This window comes from Phoenix dactylifera, chromosome 4 (genome assembly GCF_051530095.1).
Source record: "Phoenix dactylifera cultivar Ajwa chromosome 4, Ajwa_hap1_PhDact_Kaust_v1.1, whole genome shotgun sequence".
In the NCBI taxonomy this organism is placed as follows: domain Eukaryota; kingdom Viridiplantae; phylum Streptophyta; class Magnoliopsida; order Arecales; family Arecaceae; genus Phoenix; species Phoenix dactylifera.
The window spans coordinates 5,831,937-5,855,712 of NC_143193.1; the positions used below are offsets into that span (position 1 = coordinate 5,831,937).

General features: G+C 47.3%; 1 protein-coding gene across 1 annotated transcript; it reads right to left on the reverse strand.

Annotated features, from left to right (window-relative positions):
- Positions 1–376: 376 nt before the first annotated feature.
- LOC103707152 (ER lumen protein-retaining receptor) lies at positions 377–11,077 on the reverse strand. Its single transcript, XM_008791535.5, has 6 exons — positions 10,786–11,077; positions 7,959–8,158; positions 6,387–6,527; positions 6,220–6,300; positions 790–917; positions 377–679 (listed from the first exon to the last, which is right to left on the reverse strand). Exons 1-6 carry the CDS (start codon positions 11,015–11,017, stop codon positions 634–636), a joined length of 828 nt encoding a protein of 275 aa, XP_008789757.1. The 5' UTR covers positions 11,018–11,077; the 3' UTR covers positions 377–633.
- Positions 11,078–23,776: the final 12,699 nt, after the last annotated feature.

The following is a 23,776-nucleotide window of genomic DNA, read 5'->3' on the forward strand; positions in this document are numbered from 1 at the left end:
GGACTTTTATTATTTAGATGGAGTGAATTTCCCATAATGCCCCTACTTTCTCTTATAGAGAGGTTCCTTTCTGGACAAATTCTTTTCTTTACCTTGACCATGAAGTGCCACGGGATGACCTTCTCTTATTCTGCTCTTGCTTGACATGGTAAACAGTATTGCCAAGCATTATCTCGGTTATTTAATCAGTTTCATGGTCCTTCTTTTAGGGCAATTACATTTCTGTGCTTCCATTCAAAAATCATATTAAACTGGAAAAGCTTCTTATCTATCTTTATTAGATTCATGTATCTTTGTTGAAATAGTGTACTTGATAGCTATCTATTTTCATATTATTTTTTTAAGTATTTTATACTTATTAAAAAAATTATTATTAAAAAAAAAGAGATCTCATTCATTGGATTCGTCTTAGGCCCCCAAATGTATCGGGCCGCCCCTGCCTCTTACAATGTTACAAGGGCAAAACACATACTAATTATACCACATATAGTACTCTAAAACATTTTGTAAATTAAATGCAAGGATTCAATCAGAGTGTGATTTAAAGATAAATGATGCTAATGGCAATAAACAAAAAAACTGCCTGTGCAGACTAATTGTCAGGCATCATATAAGCTAGTTTGTGGCTTCAGGTTATACAGCTGAAGGCAACCTTGGCAGCAGTTGGCCAAACATGGAGCTGCAAAACAATAGAAGGTATCATTAGTTAACCCATGATGCAAGTTCTTAAAAAAAGCAATGATGGCTTGCAATGTGTTACAAAAGCCTGATAGGTCACAGAGAACACACCTTTTGACATAGTAGTAACAGAAGTCAGCCAGGATGAATGTTTGAACAATTTCTGAGAGGAGGAGCGCAGAAATCCAAAGGAAGCCAGTTCCCATATAGGCTAGAAAGTATCCACGAGTCTCGATTAACTGCACAATGAACAACAGTTTGTTTTAATAAACAGGCCTATTTTCACTTTATTGTATTGCTTACATTAAATTACCAATTGCAAAATAGAATACAAATATTTTTGGCATATGGGATGATGCAACTATGATTAAGAGGATCGAATGAGACGAAGAAATATCGATTTGGCTGCAATCCTATAAGCAGATTCAACTTATGGGATGAAATTCAGGCCATGGAAATATTTCCATTTATGTAAACCAATAAACAAACTCCCATTTTTGGTAAATCTGCTCTCTCTCTCTCTCTCTCTCTCTCTCTCTCTCTCTCTTCTCTGTGTGTGTGTGTGTGTGTGTGTGTGTGTGTTTAGAGAACTAGGACAGGTGGAAGCCTGGCTGAAAAAAGGGCAAGGGCAGGATTGAACACAAGCCTATTTTATCCACACGGGATTTCATCAACTCAACCAATTGGCACCTTCTGCTGCTCTTGTTAGTATTTCTCTGATACATGTTACAAAGAAAGATAGAACTGAGTGGTCTACAAATCTGACAAGGGAATCAACTTCAGGGGGCTCAATGCTATAGCAAGCTTCAGTAACTGCCCTCATTCTATGTATTACAAGCACACAGGGAGCACAGATAAAAGGTACTTGGATTTATTATGGCACAGCCATGGAAGCATTAGAAGATAATTAATTGTCAAGGACATAATAACTAAGTTGATGCAGAAATAACCAAAGCAATTTTTGCAAAAGTATATGTATTCATGTTAGTATTCAGCCCCCAGAGTGATGAAACTAGATCCATAGGTTGACTGTGAAAGCAAGACTACTGTTGGTGATGGAACAAAAGTAGTTACAGTGGAGAACACAGACCTACTCAACACGAAAGAAAAGGGAAAATAATTTAGAAACTCAAAGAATCTCACGCTAAAGAATCACTCAGCTGTTGAGGACATCTTTGCTTCTTCTAAATTGACACCACAGAGTTTGCTTAGTCTCAGGACCAAGATGAGAGCTCTGCACCAGCTGAGCGATTTTTTGACCAAGTTTTCTGGGTTACACTAGCAGTACTCAGAAAGAAACATATTGGACATTGTCTCAATCCTCAGACCAAAATCCAATAATAGCCCATGATTAAAGCACATAGATCTTAGAAAATACTTATTAAATTATAATAGGAAAACTTTCCCAGATAAAACAAAGGGGAAAAATCAAAGGATATGATTTTGCAGGATTTTCTAAGTTTGTGCAATTAGAGGTAAGTTTTTGTCACTTGGCCCACAGCTTGCAACCAAGATCAAGCAATTAGCTGTGGATTAAAGTCTCATAAGTTTGCTTGGCCAGAGCTTATGAATACCTAGCCCAAATTACATCAACGTCAGGATCAAGTGAAAATGTCTAATAAAACAGTCTTAATAAGGCCCAAATTCTTTAGCAGTCAAACAAAAGGGGAGTATCGAATATAGCCAGAACCAAAATATTTGGTTGCTTTCAGATGGATAGGGGACATTAATGTTTCTTGAGTTAGGAAAACCAACTCCAACAATTACGCGTGAGCCCAGAACTAGTAGGGCTCAATACATGGTGAGATTCATTACATATCTTTTAGGTCATTTCCATTCATCTTTATCGAGAAAAATGCATTCTCTAAAAAAAGGCTTTAATTGACACTATGATTTAGCTTTGTTTAGGATTAGGTTGTAATTAATGATCTAAGATTAGGCTTCAGTTACTGGTCTAGGATTTGGCTATACTTAACGGTTTGGGATTGGGCTTTAGTTAGCAGTTTGAACTGTGCTTGGACTAGTTTTAAGATGCCTCCCACCCCTCTCAAACTCACATACACCCCTCTCTCTCTTTTTATCATGTTCACCCCCTTTCTTTGTTCTCTCAGGCGCCAACTCTTGATAGCACTTGCACCCACACAAGTTCAGCCCTCATCACAATAAACATATTTTCAAACTTAATCCCTTTCAATTGTGAACAGCATATTTTTGGGTAGAAATCCAAAACCCCAAGAGGCAAGAGATTTAAATTTGGTGTGACAGAAAATAAATAATTAGGTTCTTTTCTAGAAACTAAAACTGTATTAACATATTTTTCAAATAACTTTCTGCATATGTTATTTATTCTAAAAGTTTCTGCATAGTATAATATCTGTAAAATTACTTTTCAGAGAACTAAATCTGTTTTAATTTATGCAAACTAATTTTCTAGTTAATTATTACATTCCATATATCATATTTTTTTGATTTTAAATATTTCTGTCAATATAAAAACTCTGCACATTAATTTCTGTGAACTAATTTACAGCCAATTGAATTTCTGGTTATTAGATTTCTGTATACTATAATTCTGTAACTTATTCCATGAAATAACAATTCTGCAAATAAACTTATGTGCAAGAAGTTACAGCAAATTAAATTCCTAATTATTATATTTCTGCATGCTATATTTCAATAAAATAAATTTCTACTTGTTAGATTTGTCCATGCATTATTTCAGCTATCAAAAGTTCTGACAATTTTCCAAAAGTTCAGCATACAAGACCACATGGTTAGAATTTAAAGATCATCCAGCCCACTATGCCTTTGTTAATGTTGAAAATGTTATAACAGAGGTGTGATGAGTTGGGCTCTGTTTTTTTTTACTTTGAAATTTTAGGGTATTAACAAATATAGAGAACATTAGTTTGGGGGTTTTATTATTATAATTAGACAATTAGGGGACCTAGTTGGTTTATGTGCTTAGAACAATAGCAATGCAAGTTTTGGGGCTAAGTGTAACTTACTTGAATGCATAACCTTCTCCGAGATTCCTAGGACTTACAAGAAATTATTAGGGTATTTGTATAAATTTGGAAACTTAAGTTATAAAAATCATCTTGGTCATATTTTTGATCTCTATACTGCAATATGGTTATTAGGTCTTTTAGGGCACCGGTTGACCATTTGGGCATTTATTTAGACTGTGTTGCAAGGTAGGTAACCAACCTTTAGCCTTTCTAATGTTTTTAACTCATTATTCTCTTGAAATATAGTTATGTTAAATAACTTCGTAAAATATTTTGAAATTTACAATTATTAAATATGAAAACCTCTTTTGGATCATTTACACTGCCTGACCATCATGATGCTTATATATAAACCTCTTTGGGTTATTTCCAAAATTCATAGTTTTACTTTATGTAATTATTTTGTTAAAATATTTGTCTTATTTGGTCCAACTAGTTAAGATTATTGGTTACTTTCTGGGTGTAGAGCTCACTCTTATATCCTTTTATTTTAGATAGTACAGGGGCAGATACATTGCAGTGTAAAACATAAGATAAATAATTGTGTATTTGAAGAACAAATAATCTATTTCCATTCAAATAGCTTGGATAAAATTTATTTTGTGCAACTTTGATTGATAAAAAATAACTACATAATTCATGACACCAAGTGAATGTAAGAGAATACACAATATTTGCCTGATTAGATATTTAATTCAATAAGAAATCTTATGCATGATTAGATATGTGTCTGCGAGTTCATAAAGCACACCTTCATATAAATAATTATCTTTTATTAATTATGTTCATATTTGATAGTTCCGTACAAACAACATATACATAGTAGGTTATTTGACACAGAAAAAGATACTAATTATGATAAAGTGATGATATAATTTAATTACACCACTATTGGTAAGAAAATATAAAAAATTAAATTAAAGAGAATTATTAGATGCATGCATAACATGGCTCTTCATTTCCTTATAAGTACTTGTATCTATTCCAAACTTTCGTACTAAGCTCATGAAACTTCGTGAAGTGTGGTTGATCTGACCCAGTTATAACCATTCCCAACCTCAAAACTCACCATTATTATATTATCAAAAGAATATAATATTATATTACTGGTCTAGGAGATCATGAATCGCAATAGTTCATAATAGCTTGAATGCACATTACTTATTCCATCTTTTAGTACTAGTGAAAGGTAAGTGAGGTCATTAAATAGTCTATATCACTATTAAATTAATGATCATCGACCAAGAAAAATAAATGTAGGAAAACCAAAATAAAGTTTATGTTGTCAAATTCGTTGAAAATTTTTATGTCAGACCCATCTATTTGATGTCACTATTTTTGGAATATGTGGTAGGTCTAAAATAATAGCCATTGTAATGGTTCAGGAGCCCTTTCAAATTGTTATAGCACAATAACCAAATTTTAGTAACTATATAATTTTGCTATGACTTCATTATAGCGGCCATTATATCAAAATGAAAGTACAGTCATTGATTCACATTTTTACTATGTATTCCATCATAAAGAAATATTTTCACTTTTATATAAATAAAATGATATTCCCAACTAAAATATCTTATATTTATAGCAGCTTAGTTAATTTTTCATTTTGAAATTGATGGTATAATTAAGTAACATAGTTATGTATTATTACTAACCATTATTTTCTAGTATAACATTTACATATATTTTTCTTAATATTATATAACATATATTTCTCTTGAAAATCTGCCATTGCGAGGACCTCGAACCCTAGACCTTCAGTTAACCAACTACATCATGACACCCACATGATAACAATCTTTAAAAAATTACAGCTCCCCATCCTAGCCAGACCAAAATGGGTGCTAGGATGAGAAGTAGGATGAGGAATCAATAAAAGAATTTTCCCTTCCCGTTTTTAGTGTAGATAATAGAGTTTGAAGATTATGAGCAGGCATGACTGATTAATTGGGGGAATTGTTCTGATCTTAAGTTCATAGCTATTATCTCGATCTCGATTATGTGTTTTAGATCATATTTCCGGAGATATATGGCATTGGCTTAGTTTTTTAATTACATTACTATTTGGAGATTTTTTAGGCTGAACTAAGTTAGCACCACAGCATGTTATACTGGAATTGATACCTGGATTATTCTTGTGGAAGACTGATTTACGGGTTGGAGACTCGAATGCATATGGGGTTAAGCTCTTCTGGTCTTTCGCAGTTACCATAATTTACAGATGAATAGTTAATATTAAACATTAGATCTTTCTTTTAGTTAAGAAGAAAGCACCTAGAAAACAATTGAAAAATAATGGAGACAAGCCATGCAGCATAACTCAGTCTAGACTTTGATTCTAAGGAAAAAACCTACAGAATATTTATGAACTCGAAAGGAGCAGCAAACTCCCAAACTGAAAAAAAATATGAAAACAAAAGTGATATAATCTACACTACATACTTGAAATATTTAAGTGTGGCTGGTTGTTTCTTATGGATTTCATATTAAATTGAGAGCTACAAATTGAAAGTTGAAAGCAAGTCACCCGAATTATCCAATGTGCACAGCCCAAGAATCTTGAAACTCCCAAAGCAAATACATAATGAGCTGTGAAGGGTTCAATCATCTGCAAAGTTGAATATCAAAAAATATTAAAAGTGATTGGGTAAAAAGTATAGATATCCAGAAAAGACCTAGTGTGACCTCTTGCACCTTAGCATTTTGCATTAGTCTGAGTTGAGGAAGCACTGATACAGATTCCAGATACACACAAAAGGCCCAAAAAATTCTATTGAATTGGAATAAGTCGACCAAGGGATGGATGAGAATTGCTAGCACAGCACAAGGAACCACCTGCAGAAAATATATTACTCATGTAGAAGTGAAAAAGTTGATATTCACTCTGTTTTCTAAAGTACTTAAGTTTCTCACTTTAAACTTCTAATGAGAAACCTGAATACAAGGGAGCTTTAAGGAGAGAAAATTCAATAATATGCAATCTTGCATGCTTTATAACACGACATATAATTGGGATTCAAAAGTAACACCACCAGAGCTAGCACAATCACCGTCAACTAAGATCACTTTATACCACCATTCAATCACAATCAAGATATTAAACTAAAGAACTGCAGAAATATTTAACATGATGTAACTTCGCATCTTTGTGAAAGAATTTATGCACCAGGGGCAGAAAATGTGTCATATACCACCTGATAACATTAGTTTATACTGTATATGGAAATTATAATGATGCGTTTATTATGATAAACAATTGTTTTAGAAAGTAAGCATATAGTATATGAATATATTTTAACATGCCATGTAAATCGGTGAATTGATATAAAATACAATAAACATATAGAAGTATGAGCAGAAATTAATACTCCATTAACCCAAACTACAATTGCAAATTTTAAATCCAAAACATAGTGTCCCCTATTAAATGTGTCCAGGCTTGGATCCAGATCCAGTTCCAAATTTAGGCTTTAGATCCCAACCTGAAAACCCAAAAGACCAACCACCATGAGACGATAATGAGTCCTATCTTGACAATGATGCTAATTAGAAATGCAGCAACTACTCATCAGTTTAAGTTGTGCTTGTTCGAAAATTAGTATTGCTGCCGAAGTATTTATCTGTTATGTGAGCACTCCCTCATCAAGATATTTCAAAGGGGCCCTCATATATCTAAGCATACTGAAATTAACGCATGGATCCAATGGACAGTATTAAATTGTCAAAAAGACATTCTACATTGTTTCTCTGAAGTATATCTCAATGGTGTACCGATGATGAGAGGTTATATAGCATGTTAAAAACATTCTAACTATTTTGACCAGCACTATTTCATTTGTCTTATAAGCTTCCAAGTAGAGCAACAGGAATCAACCCAGAAGAGCCAAAGCAACATCCAGAAACTACCCAAAACCCATTTATTAATAAACCCACCACGATGTATGGATTTAATTTTGGAAATCAGATTTGAATCTGGGTTTAAATCCTAAGAATGTTGTCCAAAATTGGGCATGGATATAGCATGATCTGACCTGAATCTGACCCATCACCTCCCCTATTTAGCTATTTAAGAGTTAGGTATTAAGCTTGAAAAAAAATCATGAGAATGCTATATATGAGAAGAAATTAATCACAATGTAGTACAGTAAAAGAAGATCTAGAAAAATCAAGGTCTAAAAAGTTAAAGCAGATAGGGATTAAACAGATAGAATTATCAAATCCCATTCTGGAAAACATATAAGTATTGATGGCAGTGCAGTTTATTACCAAGTAATATCTTGGCATACTGTCTAATTCTTTAATGTAGCTTGACTTCAGTCTGAATCGTATCATATATATAACCCAAAGAGTTGGGACAAGTGTTGCAAAATCAAGAACTGTATGAATGTTCATTGTAATCATGAAACTGCAATACAGCCGTACAGCTAGGAATGTTGCAGTTAACTCTTGCGATTTCAACGAAAGACCTAAGGACAAGAAAACAGAGTGTCAAAACATGGATTATTTGAATAATAAAAACAATGGCATCATAAGAAGAATCTAAAAAAAAAAAAAATGAAAAACCACTTTCATTCTTTCAACTGACAATTTGCAGGTATAATATACGATGTAAAAATAACAGGTCATCTTTCTTTGCCTGATTCTTATAGAGTTCAGCGATTTCCTACAAAATCAAGAAAGGTCTGTCAATGGCCCATTCTCTCGAGTTCAAATTGCTACACATGTCAGCAGATTTAATACGTGAATCAGGAATATTTGCCACAATATATTATATCCGAAACGCTACCTTAAGTCGACATGACTGCTAAATTGTTAGTATACTCCTGAAAGAAACAGAGGTTGTCATTAACATTTTTTTTAATTTCATGACAACAAAATCACCCTTTGGAATCTGCACCATTCCAGCTTTGTGTATACAGTTCTTGGTATCTAAACCACTCAAGATTACACTACTCAAAAAGATATACGATGAACCACTAATAGGGGTCTAGCAATCCCATCGCATATCCTCCTTCCAAAAAATAATCAGAACACCATCACCATCCAAGTGTTTTTTCATCAAATGAACTTGCTTGTGAAGCACAATTCTTAGTGGAGAAGGTTCTATGCAATAATAATTAAACTCTTATAACCAGCTGTCAACCTGACATCAAACATCTAGAAAATGGGTAAAGGAAAATCCAGGCAAGAGAAGGTTATGCAATAAAACAACAAAATCTCATAGAGAAAGATAAGATTACAATTCAAAAGATACACATTTCTAGTTTTCTACTGAAAATTGCCCATTCAAAAAATTCTTCATTCCTGTATTTCTCAAATTGTCGAGAGCTCAAGTCTTAAATCACTCTAAAGATATAGATATACAGGGAGACTTGCTCACCAAATTGTTTATTTTGACTAGAAAAGTGCTAGATGCCTAGCCCTAGAGAGAACCTTGCTGCCTGGATGCTTATCAAGATCGAGGTGCTTTCCCCTTCATTCAAAAATTATGACCAAAAAAAGATTGTTACTTGCTCCATCTCCAAAATCTAATACCTATTCAAACCCCATAATAATCTTATTATTTAAGTGACCAAATATGTTAGCTGACTCTCTTATCATTAAGTTTTTTTCTAAGCCTAGGTATTAAATCTTCTTCCCATTGGTAAAGAAAACTTAATTGGATGCATAAACTTTCTTATCCAAAGAAATTTCTGCAATTCTCAAAGTTATGACTTCCGTGGTCTGCTGATTCCACCAAAAATGTAAACCAAAACCTTGTTGTAATACCATTACCCATCTACAAGCCGATGCCCATTCATGAAAGTTAGATGGCTTTTATCACTAGCGTACATGGTAATATAAGAGCATTAGGTCCAATATGAAGGATTAGGATGACTCTTTCATGGCATCTACTTGAATTGCTCTCCTTAAATTATTATCCCTGTTCACCCTTCTCCACAGCCATTTGTCTGACAAATTTAAAATTCTTATTAAGAAATCCAAGTTCCCGAAAAGGTTTGTAGGTTATGCCCCGTCTCATCAATTTATGGTTCCATCTCATCAATTAAGAATAAATAATTGTTTCATTGGAGAGCAGCTTTTAGTAAGACCAAATTACAATGCTTGTGCCCAAGGTTCATGACTTTACCATCCAACCAGCTATGCGCGTTTTTACTCTCAAACAGAATCTAATCCCCAATATTGAGTCTGGTAGGTTTGAGATGCTAAGCAAATAGCTTATGGAAGTAGGTTTCCTCTGCTGCTGGTGAGAATAAAAGTTTCCACCAGCCACATCTATAGTCCAGTGTTGTAATTCCAAATATGGGCAATAGGCAACTTTCTTGAAGAATAAACACTTAATTACAGAACCACTCTTTTTTCCTAAAGTTCAATACAGAACCAAATCAGTAGTTCTTTAGTTGAAAATAACATCTTCCGATGATAGCATGAAATTATTATCAAATTGAACAACAATCAGGATATTGCAATTAGCATAAGCATTCAGGCCTTCAATCTATCCAATTGACTTATTTAATCGTATATTTTAATTCAATATCAAAGGAACAATAACGGAAAAAAAGAACAAAAAATAAAAAAAGAAGGCAGAGAGAGAGAGTCTCAATATCCAAGTCGCCTACAACTATGTATATACCAAAAGAATTATCAACTCGAAAAGACCCATACCCTTGAAGACCAAATTCAACACAATCCTAGGATTTTCAAAAAAAACAATAAAGAAAAAACAATTCCAATATGAAAAAAAAAACCCATCTTCACATAATCAAACGTAGGATCACAATCTACAATTAGTACAATGGCAAAATCAGCCTAAATTCTAACTTTTGGAAATAGAGAACCGACTTGGAACACAATCCTAAGCTTTGCCAAAAAGCCCAAATTCAAACAAAAAACTTTCATTTTCACATAGACCAAAAGCCGGATCACTATCTACAGCTAGTACAATGTCAAAATCAGGCTAAAAAATGTTACCATTTGATCAAACACATCGGCATATGCTTTAGAATTCGCAAAGCAGATACATTACATACTGCTAAATTCTATAGCAACAATTAAAAAAAAGGAAGTGAGAGAGAGCAAAGAAGGGGAAAACCAGAGCAGGTCTTTTTGGTGGTGAGCTTGTAGATGAGGACCAGGATGCCGGCGGCGTGGACGGCCTCGGCGGCGATGAAGAAATGGTTGTAGTCATTGACGAGGTTTTTCAAGGCCACCAGGGCCAGGATGGCCGCCACCGCCCCGAGAAACACCTTCACCCTCACTGACTGCCGCCGGACCCATCCGAACAGCACGTTCACCGGCCCTCTCGTCCCCCTCCGCCTCCCCATCTCCTCACCAAAAACCCAGAGAGAGAGAGAGAGTAAAGAACAAAAGATGGAAAAAAAATTCGAGGGAGAGAAGCTAATGCACGCCGTGGTTTTATAGACCCCCACCGGAAAACTAAGTAAGCCACGATTCACTGTCCAAAAAAAAAAAAAAAAAAAAAAAAAAAAAAAAAAAAAAAAAAAAAAAGGATTTTGTTTCAAGGTCAATATTTATTACCAAGATTGTATGTATCCTCCACCGGCATGCAAGGATTGAAATTAAAGCATTTATTATTATGTTGTGATGGATTCAACCAAAACTGCTGTAGATCGCTACAATGATTATAACGGTTAGTAGTTACCAAAAAAAAAATTTAGAACAGTCATTATTTACATGAAAACATTCTATTTTTTATAATTTTTTAAATAGAAATGAAGGAAGCAAGATGCTTCCCCCCAGCTTTTTATTAATAAATAGTGTAGATATTATTTTTACATAAAATTATCAGTATTGTAATAGCCGTTGTAACTATCTTATAATCGAAAATAATAGATAATTCAAAGTAAGGCTATTTGTTTTTTTTTTTTTCATTTTTTGACCCTGCTTTCCTTTTTTGGGATGGGAATGTCGCATTAGGATGTTGAAACTTGGGTTGGACTTTTCCGGTAATGCTTTTTTTCTTCTTATATTCTCTCATTTCAATCTTTTTAGATAAGATAGTGACAATTCTATCATGAAGGAAAGATAATTAGAAAATAATAGTGTTACGGGGGAACTTAGCCACCATGCCCCACGTGACCGGCACGCGCGCCCAGGAAGACTACGGCAGTCCCTTGATCCAGCAATCCGACCCCGAGTCGGACATCTTCGGCTCCGCAGCCCGACCCCGAGTCGGCTGCCCCTTGATCCAGCAATCCGACCCCGAGTCGGACATCTTCGCCTCCGCAGCCCGACCCCGAGTCGGCAGCCCCTTGATCCAGCAATCCGACCCCGAGTCGGACATCTTCGGCTCCGCAGCCCGACCCCGAGTCGGCTGCCCCTTGATCCAGCAATCCGACCCCGAGTCGGACATCTTCGTCTCCGCAGCCCGACCCCGAGTCGGACATCTCTCGACAACGACAGGCTATTCCCCAGAGGCACGCCGCAGCCTCCTGCTCCACTACTCCCTGCAACGGTTGTATCTGGCGCTGCTCCACGATCCCCTGTAACAGCCGTACAAGGCGGAGCTCCACTACGCCCTGTCACGGTCGTACCCAGCGCTGCCCCACGACGCCCTGTAACGGCCGTGTCAGTGGCAGCCCCATCGTGCCCCACGATAACGAACCCCCCTGAAAGACCCCCCAGCCTGGTATATATGCGGCTGGGGGGAGAAGGGGGGGTAAGCAAGAACTTCCAGAGCATTCTCCTACTTGCTACTATTATCTCTCCTTCTCCTCCAATCTCCTCTGACTTGATCGTCGGAGGGCCCCCACTACCCCAATGGTGGTGCGAGGCTTGCTTGCAGGTTTTCCGGTGGAAGGTGGAGCGCAATCAACACCAACCAAGGCAACTCAGACGGAATCCCGTTCACACCGCTGTGCCAATCGTTCTCGGTTTGGACCACCAGCAACAGTTGGCGCTAGAGGAAGGGCCCGAATCTCAGAGCGATCGTAATGGCACGGCGAGGTGGTCGTGGAGCTTTCAATGCCTCCGGTCGCGGGGCCTCTCGCGCCTCCGGCCGGGAGGCCGCTGCGTCTCCAACACATTCTCAGCAACACTCCACCGTTCCACCCCCCATTCAGATGGTCGAAGCCGCTCAGTTCGACCAGTTAGCCCAGCAGGTTCGCACCCTCGCGGAGGCAGTGCAGAACCTGCAGGGTGTGATGTCTCGGGCGCCGCAGCGGGCCCAGGAGCCGCTGCTCCCTGAGCGCTCACCTGTCCTCCTCAACCCGCGCTCCTTCCTCTCCCATGGGGAGGAGCGCCGGCGCGAGGAAGATTCTCGAGCACGGTCCATTCTGCCGGGACCTTCCCATCGGAGCTGCGCGGGGTACGAGAGGCGGGCCCGGGTGCGTTCCCAGACCCCCCAGTCCTCAAGGAACCCGCGCTCCAGTCGGTCCCCCTCTCGGTGCACCTTGTCTCCCACCCATCGGTCGCGCTCCCTGGACCGGCGGGTGGACGATCTCCACCGACAACTCCAGGTCCTGAAGGGCCACTCCAAAGATCCCTTCGCCGACTTGGAGATCTCCTCCCAGCCGGCGCTTGCCTCGAGGATCCTGCGGACCCCGAATCCGCCGGGGTTTAAAATGCCGGCAATCGAGCCCTATGACGGGGCGGCGGACCCGCGGGATCACGTCGAGAGTTTCAGGACCCTTATGCTCCTCCACGGAGCATCAGATCCTCTCCTCTGCAAGGCCTTCCCGGCGACCCTCCGTGGCCCGGCAAGGGCGTGGTTCGCCGGCTTGGAGGCTAACTCAATCCAGTCCTTCGACCAGTTTACTCGCCTCTTCATCACCCATTTCGCCGTCAGTAGCCGGCGGCGACTGGTCTCCGACTCCCTCTTTGATGTCCGGCAAAACGAGGGAGAAAGCTTGCGGGATTATCTTACCCGCTTCAACAAGGCTACGCTGGAAGTCCGGAACCTGAGCCAGGAAGTGGCTCTTTCAGCCCTGAAGCGTGGCTTCCGGAAGGGCAGACTCACCTTCTCCCTGGACAAACGCCTGCCGCGGAGCTTCCCGGAGCTGTTGTCCCGGGCGAACCAGTATGCAGACGCCGAGGAGGCGGCCGCCCACCGGAGCAAGGAGGCCGCCGAGATCCCTCCAAAGCTCGGGAAGAAAAGGCGAAAAGAGGCACGCCAGAGGATGAGCCCGACGCCTCAACGTCGGCGCAGAAGCCTGTCGCCGGCGAGGAACCACGGCGCCCTACGCCCTCGTTCTCCGCCCCGACGTTTCAACCGGTACACTCCTCTCCTGACTCCCCGGGCCCAGATCCTCATGGAAATCAAGGGGCGGGAGGACCTCCGGGTCCCGAGACAGATGAAGAAGATTCCTGGGAGGAGGCCCTCTCGGGCGTACTGTGAGTACCACCGGGACCACGGCCACGACACCGAAGACTGCTTCCAGCTTCGGGACGAGATCGAGGCTCTCATCCGCCGAGGGCGTCTCGGTCGATATGTGAACGACCGACGTCCCCCCGCAGACCCGCGTCCGGCCGATCCAGCCCCTCAGGAGCCTCGGGAGCAGAATCGACCTGTCGCGGGCGTGATCCACACTATCACTGGGGGCTGCCCCCGGCCCGAGAGGAACGCAGGGGGCTCGACTGAAGCGTCAGGGGCAGCCGTCGCAAAGAGGCAGAGGGTCGGTAATGTAATCACTTTTTGTGATGAAGATGTAAAGGGGGTTCAGACCCCCCACGATGACGCTATGGTGATCTCCCTCACTATGGCAAACTATGATGTAAGGCGTGTTCTTGTGGATAGTGGAAGCTCAGCTGATATTTTGTTTTACGAGGCCTTCCAAAAGATGAGCTTGTCCAGACAATTGTTGCACAAAACATCCACCCCCCTCATAGGATTCACTGGTGACGCTATCTCGGCCGAAGGTGTCATTGAGCTGCCTGTGACTGCGGGCGTTGCGCCCGCAGAAGCCACGGTGCGGCTCGGGTTCTTGGTCGTCCGTGTTCCCTCGGCCTACAACGCTATCCTCGGACGACCCGGACTGAACGCCCTTCGCGCGGTGGTCTCTACGTACCACTTGCTCATGCGGTTCCCCACGGCGGCCGGGATTGGAGAGGTCCGAGGTGACCAACCGACCGCAAGGCAATGTTTCCTAGCAACTCTCAAAGGGAAGAAGCCCGTAGAAGCCTTAAGCGTCGAGTCCCTCGACGCCAGAGACGAGGTGGCCTTGCGGCACGGGGAGCCGGCCGAGGGTGTGATCGAAGTTCCCCTCGAGGAAGGTCGCCCGGACAGGACGATCCGGGTCGGCGCCAATCTCGACCTGGGAGCTCGGGCCCGGTTGGTGGAATTCCTCCGAGTCAATGTCGATGTGTTTGCCTGGTCGGCGGCCGATGTACCTGGGATCGACCCGGAGGTCATTTCTCACGCCCTCAACGTCGACCCGACCCACCGACCGGTAAAACAGAAGAAGAGACACTGTGCCCCGGATCGAATCCGAGTGGTCGACCAGGAGGTAGACAAACTCTTGGAGGCAGGATTCATAAGGGAGGTCAGCTACCCCGAATGGCTGGCAAATGTCGTACTTGTCCGGAAGGCGAGCGGAAAGTGGAGGATGTGCGTCGACTACACCGACCTGAACAAGGCATGCCCCAAGGATAGCTTTCCGCTTCCGCGGATAGACCAACTGGTCGACGCGACTTCCGGATATCAGCTGCTGTCTTTCATGGACGCCTTCTCCGGCTACAACCAGATAATGATGGCTCCACAGGACGAGGAGAAAACTGCCTTTATAACAGACCGAGGGCTGTACTGTTACAAGGTAATGCCCTTCGGTCTGAAGAATGCTGGCGCCACTTACCAGCGCCTCGTCAACAAAATCTTCAAAGAGCAAATCGGCCGGAACATGGAGGTGTACGTGGACGATATGCTGGTGAAGAGCCGCCATGCAGACCAGCACATCGCGGATCTGGAGGAGACTTTCGCCACCTTGCGGAAGTTTCACATGAAGCTGAACCCAGCGAAGTGCGCCTTTGGCGCTTCGGCCGGGAGGTTCCTCGGTTTCATTGTCAACCAGCGGGGGATCGAAGCCAACCCGGACAAAATCAAGGCCATCCAAGATATGTCCCCTCCGACCAAAGTGAAGGAGGTTCAGGAGCTCGCTGGGAGGGTCGCCGCGCTCGGACGATTTGTGGCAAAATCGGCCGAACGCTGCCAACCTTTCTTCAAGGTGTTGAAACGCCCGAAAGACTTCCTCTGGACGGCCGAATGTCAAGCAGCATTCGACCAGCTCAAGGAATACTTGGCGTCTCCTCCCCTGCTGTCCAAGCCGCAAGAAGGGGAGATGCTCTACCTCTATCTGGCGGTCTCCCCAACCGCAGTCAGTGCGGTACTGGTTCGGGAAGAGGCAAAGCTCCAGAAGCCTGTGTACTACATCAGCCGGGTCCTATGGGATGCCGAGACGCGGTATACGAAGGCTGAAAAGATCGCCTTCGCGCTGCTGACCGCGACCAGGAGGCTTCGCCCCTACTTCCAGGCCCATTCTGTCACCCTCTTGACCGATCAACCGCTGCGGCAGATCCTCAGCAATCCTGAGAATGCGGGACGGCTGGTGAAGTGGGCAGTAGAACTTGGTGAGTTCGACATCCGCTACCAGCCCCGACCCGCCATCAAGGCCCAAGCGCTCGCGGATTTCCTCGCTGAGTGCACGGTGCAGGAGGCGGAACCTAGGTCGCCGGAAACACCCAGCCTCGACCTCCCGATTTGGACGCTTCACATCGATGGGTCGTCGAACCCCGAAGGTGGAGGGGCCGGGCTGGTCCTCACCAGCCCTGATGGAGTGATAGCCGAGTATGCCTTGAGGTTCGGATTTTCAGTGACCAACAACGAGGCGGAGTACGAGGCCCTAGTCACGGGACTCAAACTCACCAAGGAGCTCGGCATCCGGCGCCTGAAGGTCTTCACCGACTCCCAGCTGGTGGTCGGGCAGGTCCGTGGGGAGTTCGAAGCCCGGAACCCGACCATGCAGAATTACGTCCGGAAGGTGCAAGCACTCATTCCCGACCTCGGCAGTGTCGACATCCAGCAGGTCCCAAGAAGTGAAAATGCCAGGGCCGACAGGCTGTCCCGCTTAGTGAGCGCAGACGCGCACAACTTGTCGAGGGCGATCTACCTGGAGACCCTGGATGCCCCGAGCATCGGCGAGGCTGGAGCGGTGATGGCGATTGATCCGGAGCCGTCTTGGATGGACCCGCTTGTCGCCTACCTCGCCGAAGGGATCCTCCCTGAAGACGAAGATCAAGCTCGGCGACTTGTTATGAAGTCCGCCCACTACGTACTCTATGAAGGGAGGCTGTATCGGACCTCGTTCACCGCCCCCCTCTTAAAGTGCCTCCGCCCCTCGGAAGCGGCCTACGTCCTCGGCGAAGTCCACGAAGGCGTTTGCGGATCACACTTGGGGGCTAGGTCCTTGGCGCACAAGATCATGAGGCAAGGCTATTATTGGCCTACCTTGTTGGAGGACTCAAAGGATCATGTACGGAAATGCGACGCCTGCCAGCGCCACGCCAACGTCCAGAGAGTCCCTTCTGTCCCCTTGGCACCAATCACTGCACCCTGGCCCTTCGCCCAGTGGGGAATGGATATCCTCGGACCATTCCCCGTCGCTTCAGCTCAGCGGAAATTTTTGATTGTTGCAATCGACTACTTCACCAAGTTGGTGGAGGCAGAGCCGCTGGCCACTATCACGGAGGCGCAAGTCCGGAAGTTCGTGAAGAAGAACATCATTGTCCGATTTGGGGTACCTCGGGTCCTCATCTCGGATAATGGCCGACAGTTCGACAACAAGCATTTCCGTGACTTCTGCGAGGAGTTCGGGATCGAGCATCGGTTCACATCTGTGTCGCATCTCCAAACCAACGGCGAGGCCGAGGTCACAAATCGGACAATCCTCCAAGGAATCAAAGCGCGAATCGGTCGGACGGGGCAAGCTTGGGTCGAAGAACTCGAGAATGTCCTTTGGGCGTATCGGACCACGCATCGGACCCCTACCGGGGAGACGCCTTTCAGCCTAACCTATGGCACGGAAGCCGTTGTCCCCGTGGAGCTCGGACTCCCCTCACCTCGGGTGGCCGCGCACCGACCCGAGGCCAATTCGGAGCAACTCCAAGGGAACCTGGATCTCTTGGAAGAAGCGAGGGAAATGGCGCAGGTTCGGATGGCGATGTATCAGCGGAGGGTGGCCCGATATTACAACTCCAAGGTCCGACCGAAGCTTTTCAGAATCGGAGATCTGGTGCTAAGGCGAGCTAAAGCATCTCAACCTGCGGAAGGTGGGAAGCTAGCGCCAAATTGGGAAGGCCCGTATAGGGTTCGCTGGGTAAACCGACCTGGCTCCTACCAGTTGGAGGCCCTAGATGGTCGAGAAATTCCAAGGAGCTGGAATTCCGCTAACCTGCGGATGTATTACCAGTAGAACGACAATGCCAGAAAGACAGTTCAAAAATGTATAACACTTTTCATTTCAATAATTTCTGGTTACAACGGCGTGCTCGTGTGATTACAAGGAATTCCCAGAGGGGAATTAGGGTGTAAAGAAAGTAAAGAAGAGGTGGAGACTCCGAGGAGCTGGAGATCTGGGATCCCAAAACCTCCATCCGAAGCGGCTGCAATCCCACCGGAAGTGGGTGCCTCCAACCGGAGGCGCCATCGACGTCTCACGAAAAAGACGAAGAGCCAGCGCGGATGAAGAAGAAGCGGACGAAGGAGAAGTCCACACTGCTCCTACCCAGAGGCGCCATCCACGCCTCACGAAAAAGACGAGGAGCCGCCGCAGACGAAGCTCCCGCTGCCTCCAGGGGAACGCCACCTCTAAGGGATATTCCGGTCCTCCCCAGTGTTAGGGGAGAGAAGGAATACAAGGGAGAAGAGCATAAGGAGGCGCGGTCCCGGATCAAGCGCCTGGTGCGGAGCTCAATCGGGAGGCCGAACTTCAAGGAGGGGAGACGTGATCCCGGATGAAACGCCTAGAGCGGAGTTCCGCCGGGGAGAACCTCCTTGTTGATCCCAGATGAAACGGCTAGTTGGCGGAAGTCGCGAAGGGCGCGCCTCCCGTTCCTTCGGTAGGGGTCTCTCAACCATGCGCCGGAGAGGAGGCCCACGATCCATGGCAACCTGAACAGCTCCGGCTTAGCAGGCTCCATCGCACCTGCACCTATATTTATAGCCAAACTGCGGCCCCCCGGTCGTTCTGATGCGGGTGGCTCCAATAAATGCGGGCGCATTGAATCCGGAGCCGATCCGGCTCTCGAGGCGTATCTTCCCGCGATTTCCTAAGCATTATTCTCCTTAATCGCATTCTTTGTGCAGGACACTCCGGGTGGCCTGTACCCCTAGGTCCACATATCTCCGCTCGCGCCCAGGCCGCATCCGCCTCGAAGAACGCGCGTATCGCGGCCGCTTAACTGACACTCTTCGCAAGCAGCAACTGGCGATCCGATTTCCCAGGTAACCCCTCAATTAGCATTTAATGCCCATCTGGTGTTCCCCAGGCGACGCTTGGAGAGGAGGAGAAACACGATCGCAGCTGGCCACGGAGAAATCCCGTCGGGCGGCAAGCGACAGGCGCACGACCAGCGAGCGGAATTTCCCGAGGCTCGGCCCTCAGATGCCAGGCTAACCCGATGATCATCCCGGGAGCAGACTAGCCTGAAGCCCCGACCGGTCGCCTCGGCTTGCGCCAGCCTTGGCCGACCAACGAGCGGAATTTCCCGAGGCTCGGCCCTCGGATGCCAGGCTAACCCGATGATCATCCCGGGAGCAGACTAGCCTGAAGCCCCGACCGGTCGCCTCGGCTTGCGCCAGCCTTGGCCGACCAACGAGCGGAATTTTCCGAGGCTCGGCCCTCGGATGCCAGGCTAACCCGATGATCATCCCGGGAGCAGACTAGCCTGAAGCCCCGACCGGTCGCCTCGGCTTGCGCCAGCCTTGGCCGACCAACGAGCGGAATTTCCCGAGGCTCGGCCCTCGGATGCCAGGCTAACCCGATGATCATCCCGGGAGCAGACTAGCCTGAAGCCCCGACCGGTCGCCTCGGCTTGCGCCAGCCTTGGCCGACCAACGAGCGGAATTTTCCGAGGCTCGGCCCTCGGATGCCAGGCTAACCCGATGATCATCCCGGGAGCAGACAAGCCTGAAGCCCCGACCGGTCGCCTCGGCTTGCGCCAGCCTTGGCCGACCAACGAGCGGAATTTCCTGAGGCCTGACAACCCTCAGATGCCAGGCTAACCCGATGATCATCCCGGGAGCAGACTAGCCTGAAGCCCCGACCGGTCGCCTCGGCTTGCGCCAGCCTTGGCCGACCAACGAGCGGAATCTCCCGAGGCTCGGCCCTCGGATGCCAGGCTAACCCGATGGTCATCCCGGGAGCAGACTAGCCTGAAGCCCCGACCGGTCGCCTCGGCTTGCGCCAGCCTTGGCCGACCAACGAGCGGAATCTCCCGAGGCTCGGCCCTCGGATGCCAAGCTAACCCGATGATCATCCCGGGAGCAGACTAGCCTGAAGCCCCGACCGGTCGCCTCGGCTTGCGCCAGCCTTGGCCGACCAACGAGCGGAATTTCCTGAGGCCTAACCCTCGGATGCCTGGCTTAGCGCCGGAAAAATTTCCTGAGGCCTAACCCTCGGATGCCTGGCTTAGCGCCGGAAGAAGTTCCTGAGGCCTAACCCTCGGATGCCTGGCTTAGCGCCGGAAGAAGTTCCTGAGGCCTAACCCTCGGATGCCTGGCTTAGCGCCGGAAGAAGTTTCTGAGGCCTAACCCTCGGATGCCTGGCTTAGCGCCGGAAGAAGTTCCTGAGGCCTAACTCTCGGATGCCTGGCTTAGCGCCGGAAGAAGTTCCTGAGGCCTAACCCTCGGATGCCTGGCTTAGCGCCGGAAGAAGTTCCTGAGGCCTAACCCTCGGATGCCTGGCCTAGCGCCAGAAAAATTTCCTGAGGCCTAACCCTCGGATGCCTGGCTTAGCGCCGGAAGAAGTTCCTGAGGCCTAACCCTCGGATGCCTGGCCTAGCGCCAGAAAAATTTCCTGAGGCCTAACCCTCGGATGCCTGGCTTAGCGCCGGAAGAATTCCCTGAGGCCTAACCCTCAGATACCTGGCCTAGCGCCAGAAGAATTTCAAGAGTCGGGAGTCAGCGAGACGCTACCAAGAGTTAAAAAGAAGAAGGACGAAAGTGAAATGAAGAAACTCTATTTGCATTAACTTTCATTGTTTCAGGGCCGAGACCCATACAACTTGGCAAAACGCCAACACACAAAGAAAAGAACAAAAATACAGAAGGTCAGCTTGGAGGAACCCCCGGGTCGGGAACGCCGGGCACGTCCGCAGGGGGTAGGGAGACGGTTGGAGAAGCAGCAGGCAATGGCACCGGAGGGGAGTCGAGAAGGGAGATCCCACTCAGGTCAATTTCGGGGTACTTAGCCGACACCCTTGCCAGGCCTTCCTCGAAGCCTAAGACAAAGGAGTCGGACCCCGCGTCCGACATGTCACGGACGAACTCGTCAGACTGACGATAGGCCTGTACCGCCTCCGACATATCACGGGTGAACTCGGCGGACTGACGATAAGCCTGTACCGCCTGACGCCCGATCTCCGCACTCTTCTCGGCCAGCGCCGCCTCTGCCCGCTCCATAATCTGAGCCTTCGCCTCCAAGACCTTCGCCACAATCCGGTCATCCGCCTCGGAGGAGACCCTCAGCAGATCAGCCTGAGCCTCCTTGTGCTTCGCCTCGGCAGCAATGCGAGCAGCCTCAGCCTCCTCCAGGCGCGAATGAAGCTCCTGGTCGCTCGCGCGGAACTTCTCCAAGGCCGACTCCAATTCGCCCAGCTTGGCTTTAAGAGACCGGGTTCGGTTGCGGGCGTTGTCGGCTGACCGCTGGGCCTTCTCCCACCTCTTCCGGTAGTCGGCAGCCTTCCGGGACTGCTTCTCGGCCCGCTCCTCCGCCTTCTTGATCTCGCCCTCGAGACCCGAGGCAACCTTGAGTTGCTCCTGAGCCTCCAACAGTTGCTTCTCGAGGGTGACGAAGCCGAGTGCCCGCTCTTCGGCCACCTGGAGCCTCGTCTCGAGGTCCCTGGTCGTCCTCCCCGCCGCAGCCTGACCTCCCTCCTCTACTGCCTTCAGTTGGCTCTCGGCCCTCGCCAGAAGCCTCGCCTGTTCCTCGTAGCACTCCTCCAGGCGGATCATGTACTGGGCGAGCTAAGAGATAAGAAAAACGAGGGCGTCAGGCGGGGATCAACAGAGCCTATAAATGATGAAAGCGACCAAAAGAACACTCACCGACATGAGACAGACGCAGCTGGCAGCCCCAACGTCAGGGACCCTCATCTCCCGGACCTGCCTGCGGTCCTTCTCCAGCAGTACCGTCTCGATGAGGTTTCGGGCGCCGGCGAAAGTGAAGGCCGACCCCGACTTCTCCCCGGAGTCGGACGGTGGTTCTGCAGCCTTACCCTTACCCATCGCTTGGGAAAGAGTTATGCTGACCATGCTCGGGGCGGGGACCGCCCCTGGAATTGACAGGGTCCCGCTCGGCCGGGGCCTCGGCGCGTCCCTCCTCGTATCATCCGGAGCCGACCGAGTCGAAGGCTGGGCTGGGGACCGATCACGTCCGACCCGTCCATCTCGGGCGTGCCCGGGTGATGCCTCCGGAGAAACGGTAGTCTCGGCATCGGAGGGCTGATACAGCGTCAACTCCCGGTCCGCGCCCGCGGCGTCCCCCTGATCGGTGGGTCCGGACCCGTCTGTCGGCGTCGGAGTCGCCTGCCGGCGGGACTTCTTCGCCGGTGGGGCCCCGCTCGGAGGAGCTCGTTTCTTCCTCCGGACTGCTTCCAGTAGGGACGTCCTACCAACAGCCGTTGCCTTGTCCGATCGCATGACGTCGTCGATCTCTGCAAAAAGGACGAGGTGGTCGGAGGTTGAGAAACTGAAGGAAAGAACGAGACGAAAGAGGAGAAAAGAGCTAAAAAAGAAATGGTGGCGGGCTCACGGTCAGTGGGGACCGAGCTCAGACCAACGTTCACCAAGGTATCCTCGGAAATAAGGCAAGCCACCGGGGGGAGCCGGCCCTCGGCAACCAACCCCTTCAAGACGGCGACGCCATCGGATTCCTCCCTCGACAACCTCGATAGGCCAATCGGGGACTTCATCGGCGTCTCCCAGGTTGCCCTGATTCCCCAAGAGGGATCTACGTCAATGAAAAAGAAACGCTCCTTCCAGCCGTGAATGGAGGAAGGAGCCTCCTTGACGAGGCCGCACCCTCGCCGCGCCGCAAAGCACCACCACCCTTTGTCCTGGGGGTGGCCGCTCAGGCCGTAGCATTCCCAAAAGATATTCAGGGTGGCGGGAACCTCGTGCATGCGGCAGAGAACCTGGAAGGCCGTCAGGGCGCGCCATGAGTTCGGCACCAGTTGCGTCGGCGCCACTCTTAAACCCCGAAGCACCTGCACAACTAAGTCCGAGGGGGAAAAGCGAAACCCGGCCTGAAGAATGCCCTCATTGATGGCGACCTTCCCTGGAGGAGGATGGGACATCCTCTCCTCAGGCCCCGGGAGCGTAACATTGCAGGCCTCGGGAAGGTGGTATCGAGCCACGAACCTATCTAGGTCTTCAGCGACCAGCTCCGACTTAATGCGGTCTGCTCTCACTTCGCCCATCCCTAATAGCCAGTGAATCTACGGTCAGGACGGGGTCAAGAAGGGGGAAAGGACCGGAACGACTGGAGTACCCTAATACAAAAGGAGAAAGTATGGAGAGCCTTAAATTGAAGAATGGGGCAACTCACCGGAAGAAAAGGAAGAACGGCTCCGAGAGCGTCAAAGGAGGAGCAAGCGAGCAGTCCGACGGCAATGACGGCAGCGCAAAGGAGAAACTCGGAGATGTCTGTAAAGAGAGAGGCGGACGGAGGAGGGCCCCCGGTTAAATAGGCGGAAAGGTGGGTGACGCCACGGTGAGGACGCCTGGCTGCCGAAGGGTCGCTCGCGCCCCAAAGGCGAATCGACGCCATTAAGGAGGGATGTCCGCCGAAATCCTCAGACTGCCAGGTCAGCAACAACCGCCATACGCCATAAAGAAGGCGGGGAGCTCGAAG

What these genes read in the sequence shown, in the direction of transcription:
- LOC103707152 (XM_008791535.5), bottom strand. Translation starts at nt 11,017, where the DNA reads ATGGGGAGGCGGAGGGGGACGAGAGGGCCGGTGAACGTGCTGTTCGGA. An exon ending in GTATGCCAAGATATTACTTG is followed by an intron (nt 6,528 to 7,958) that starts GTAATAAACTGC and finishes TATTTTCTGCAG; the next exon opens with GTGGTTCCTTGTGCTGTGCT. An exon ending in GTGCACATTGGATAATTCGG is followed by an intron (nt 918 to 6,219) that starts GTGACTTGCTTT and finishes TTCATTGTGCAG; the next exon opens with TTAATCGAGACTCGTGGATA.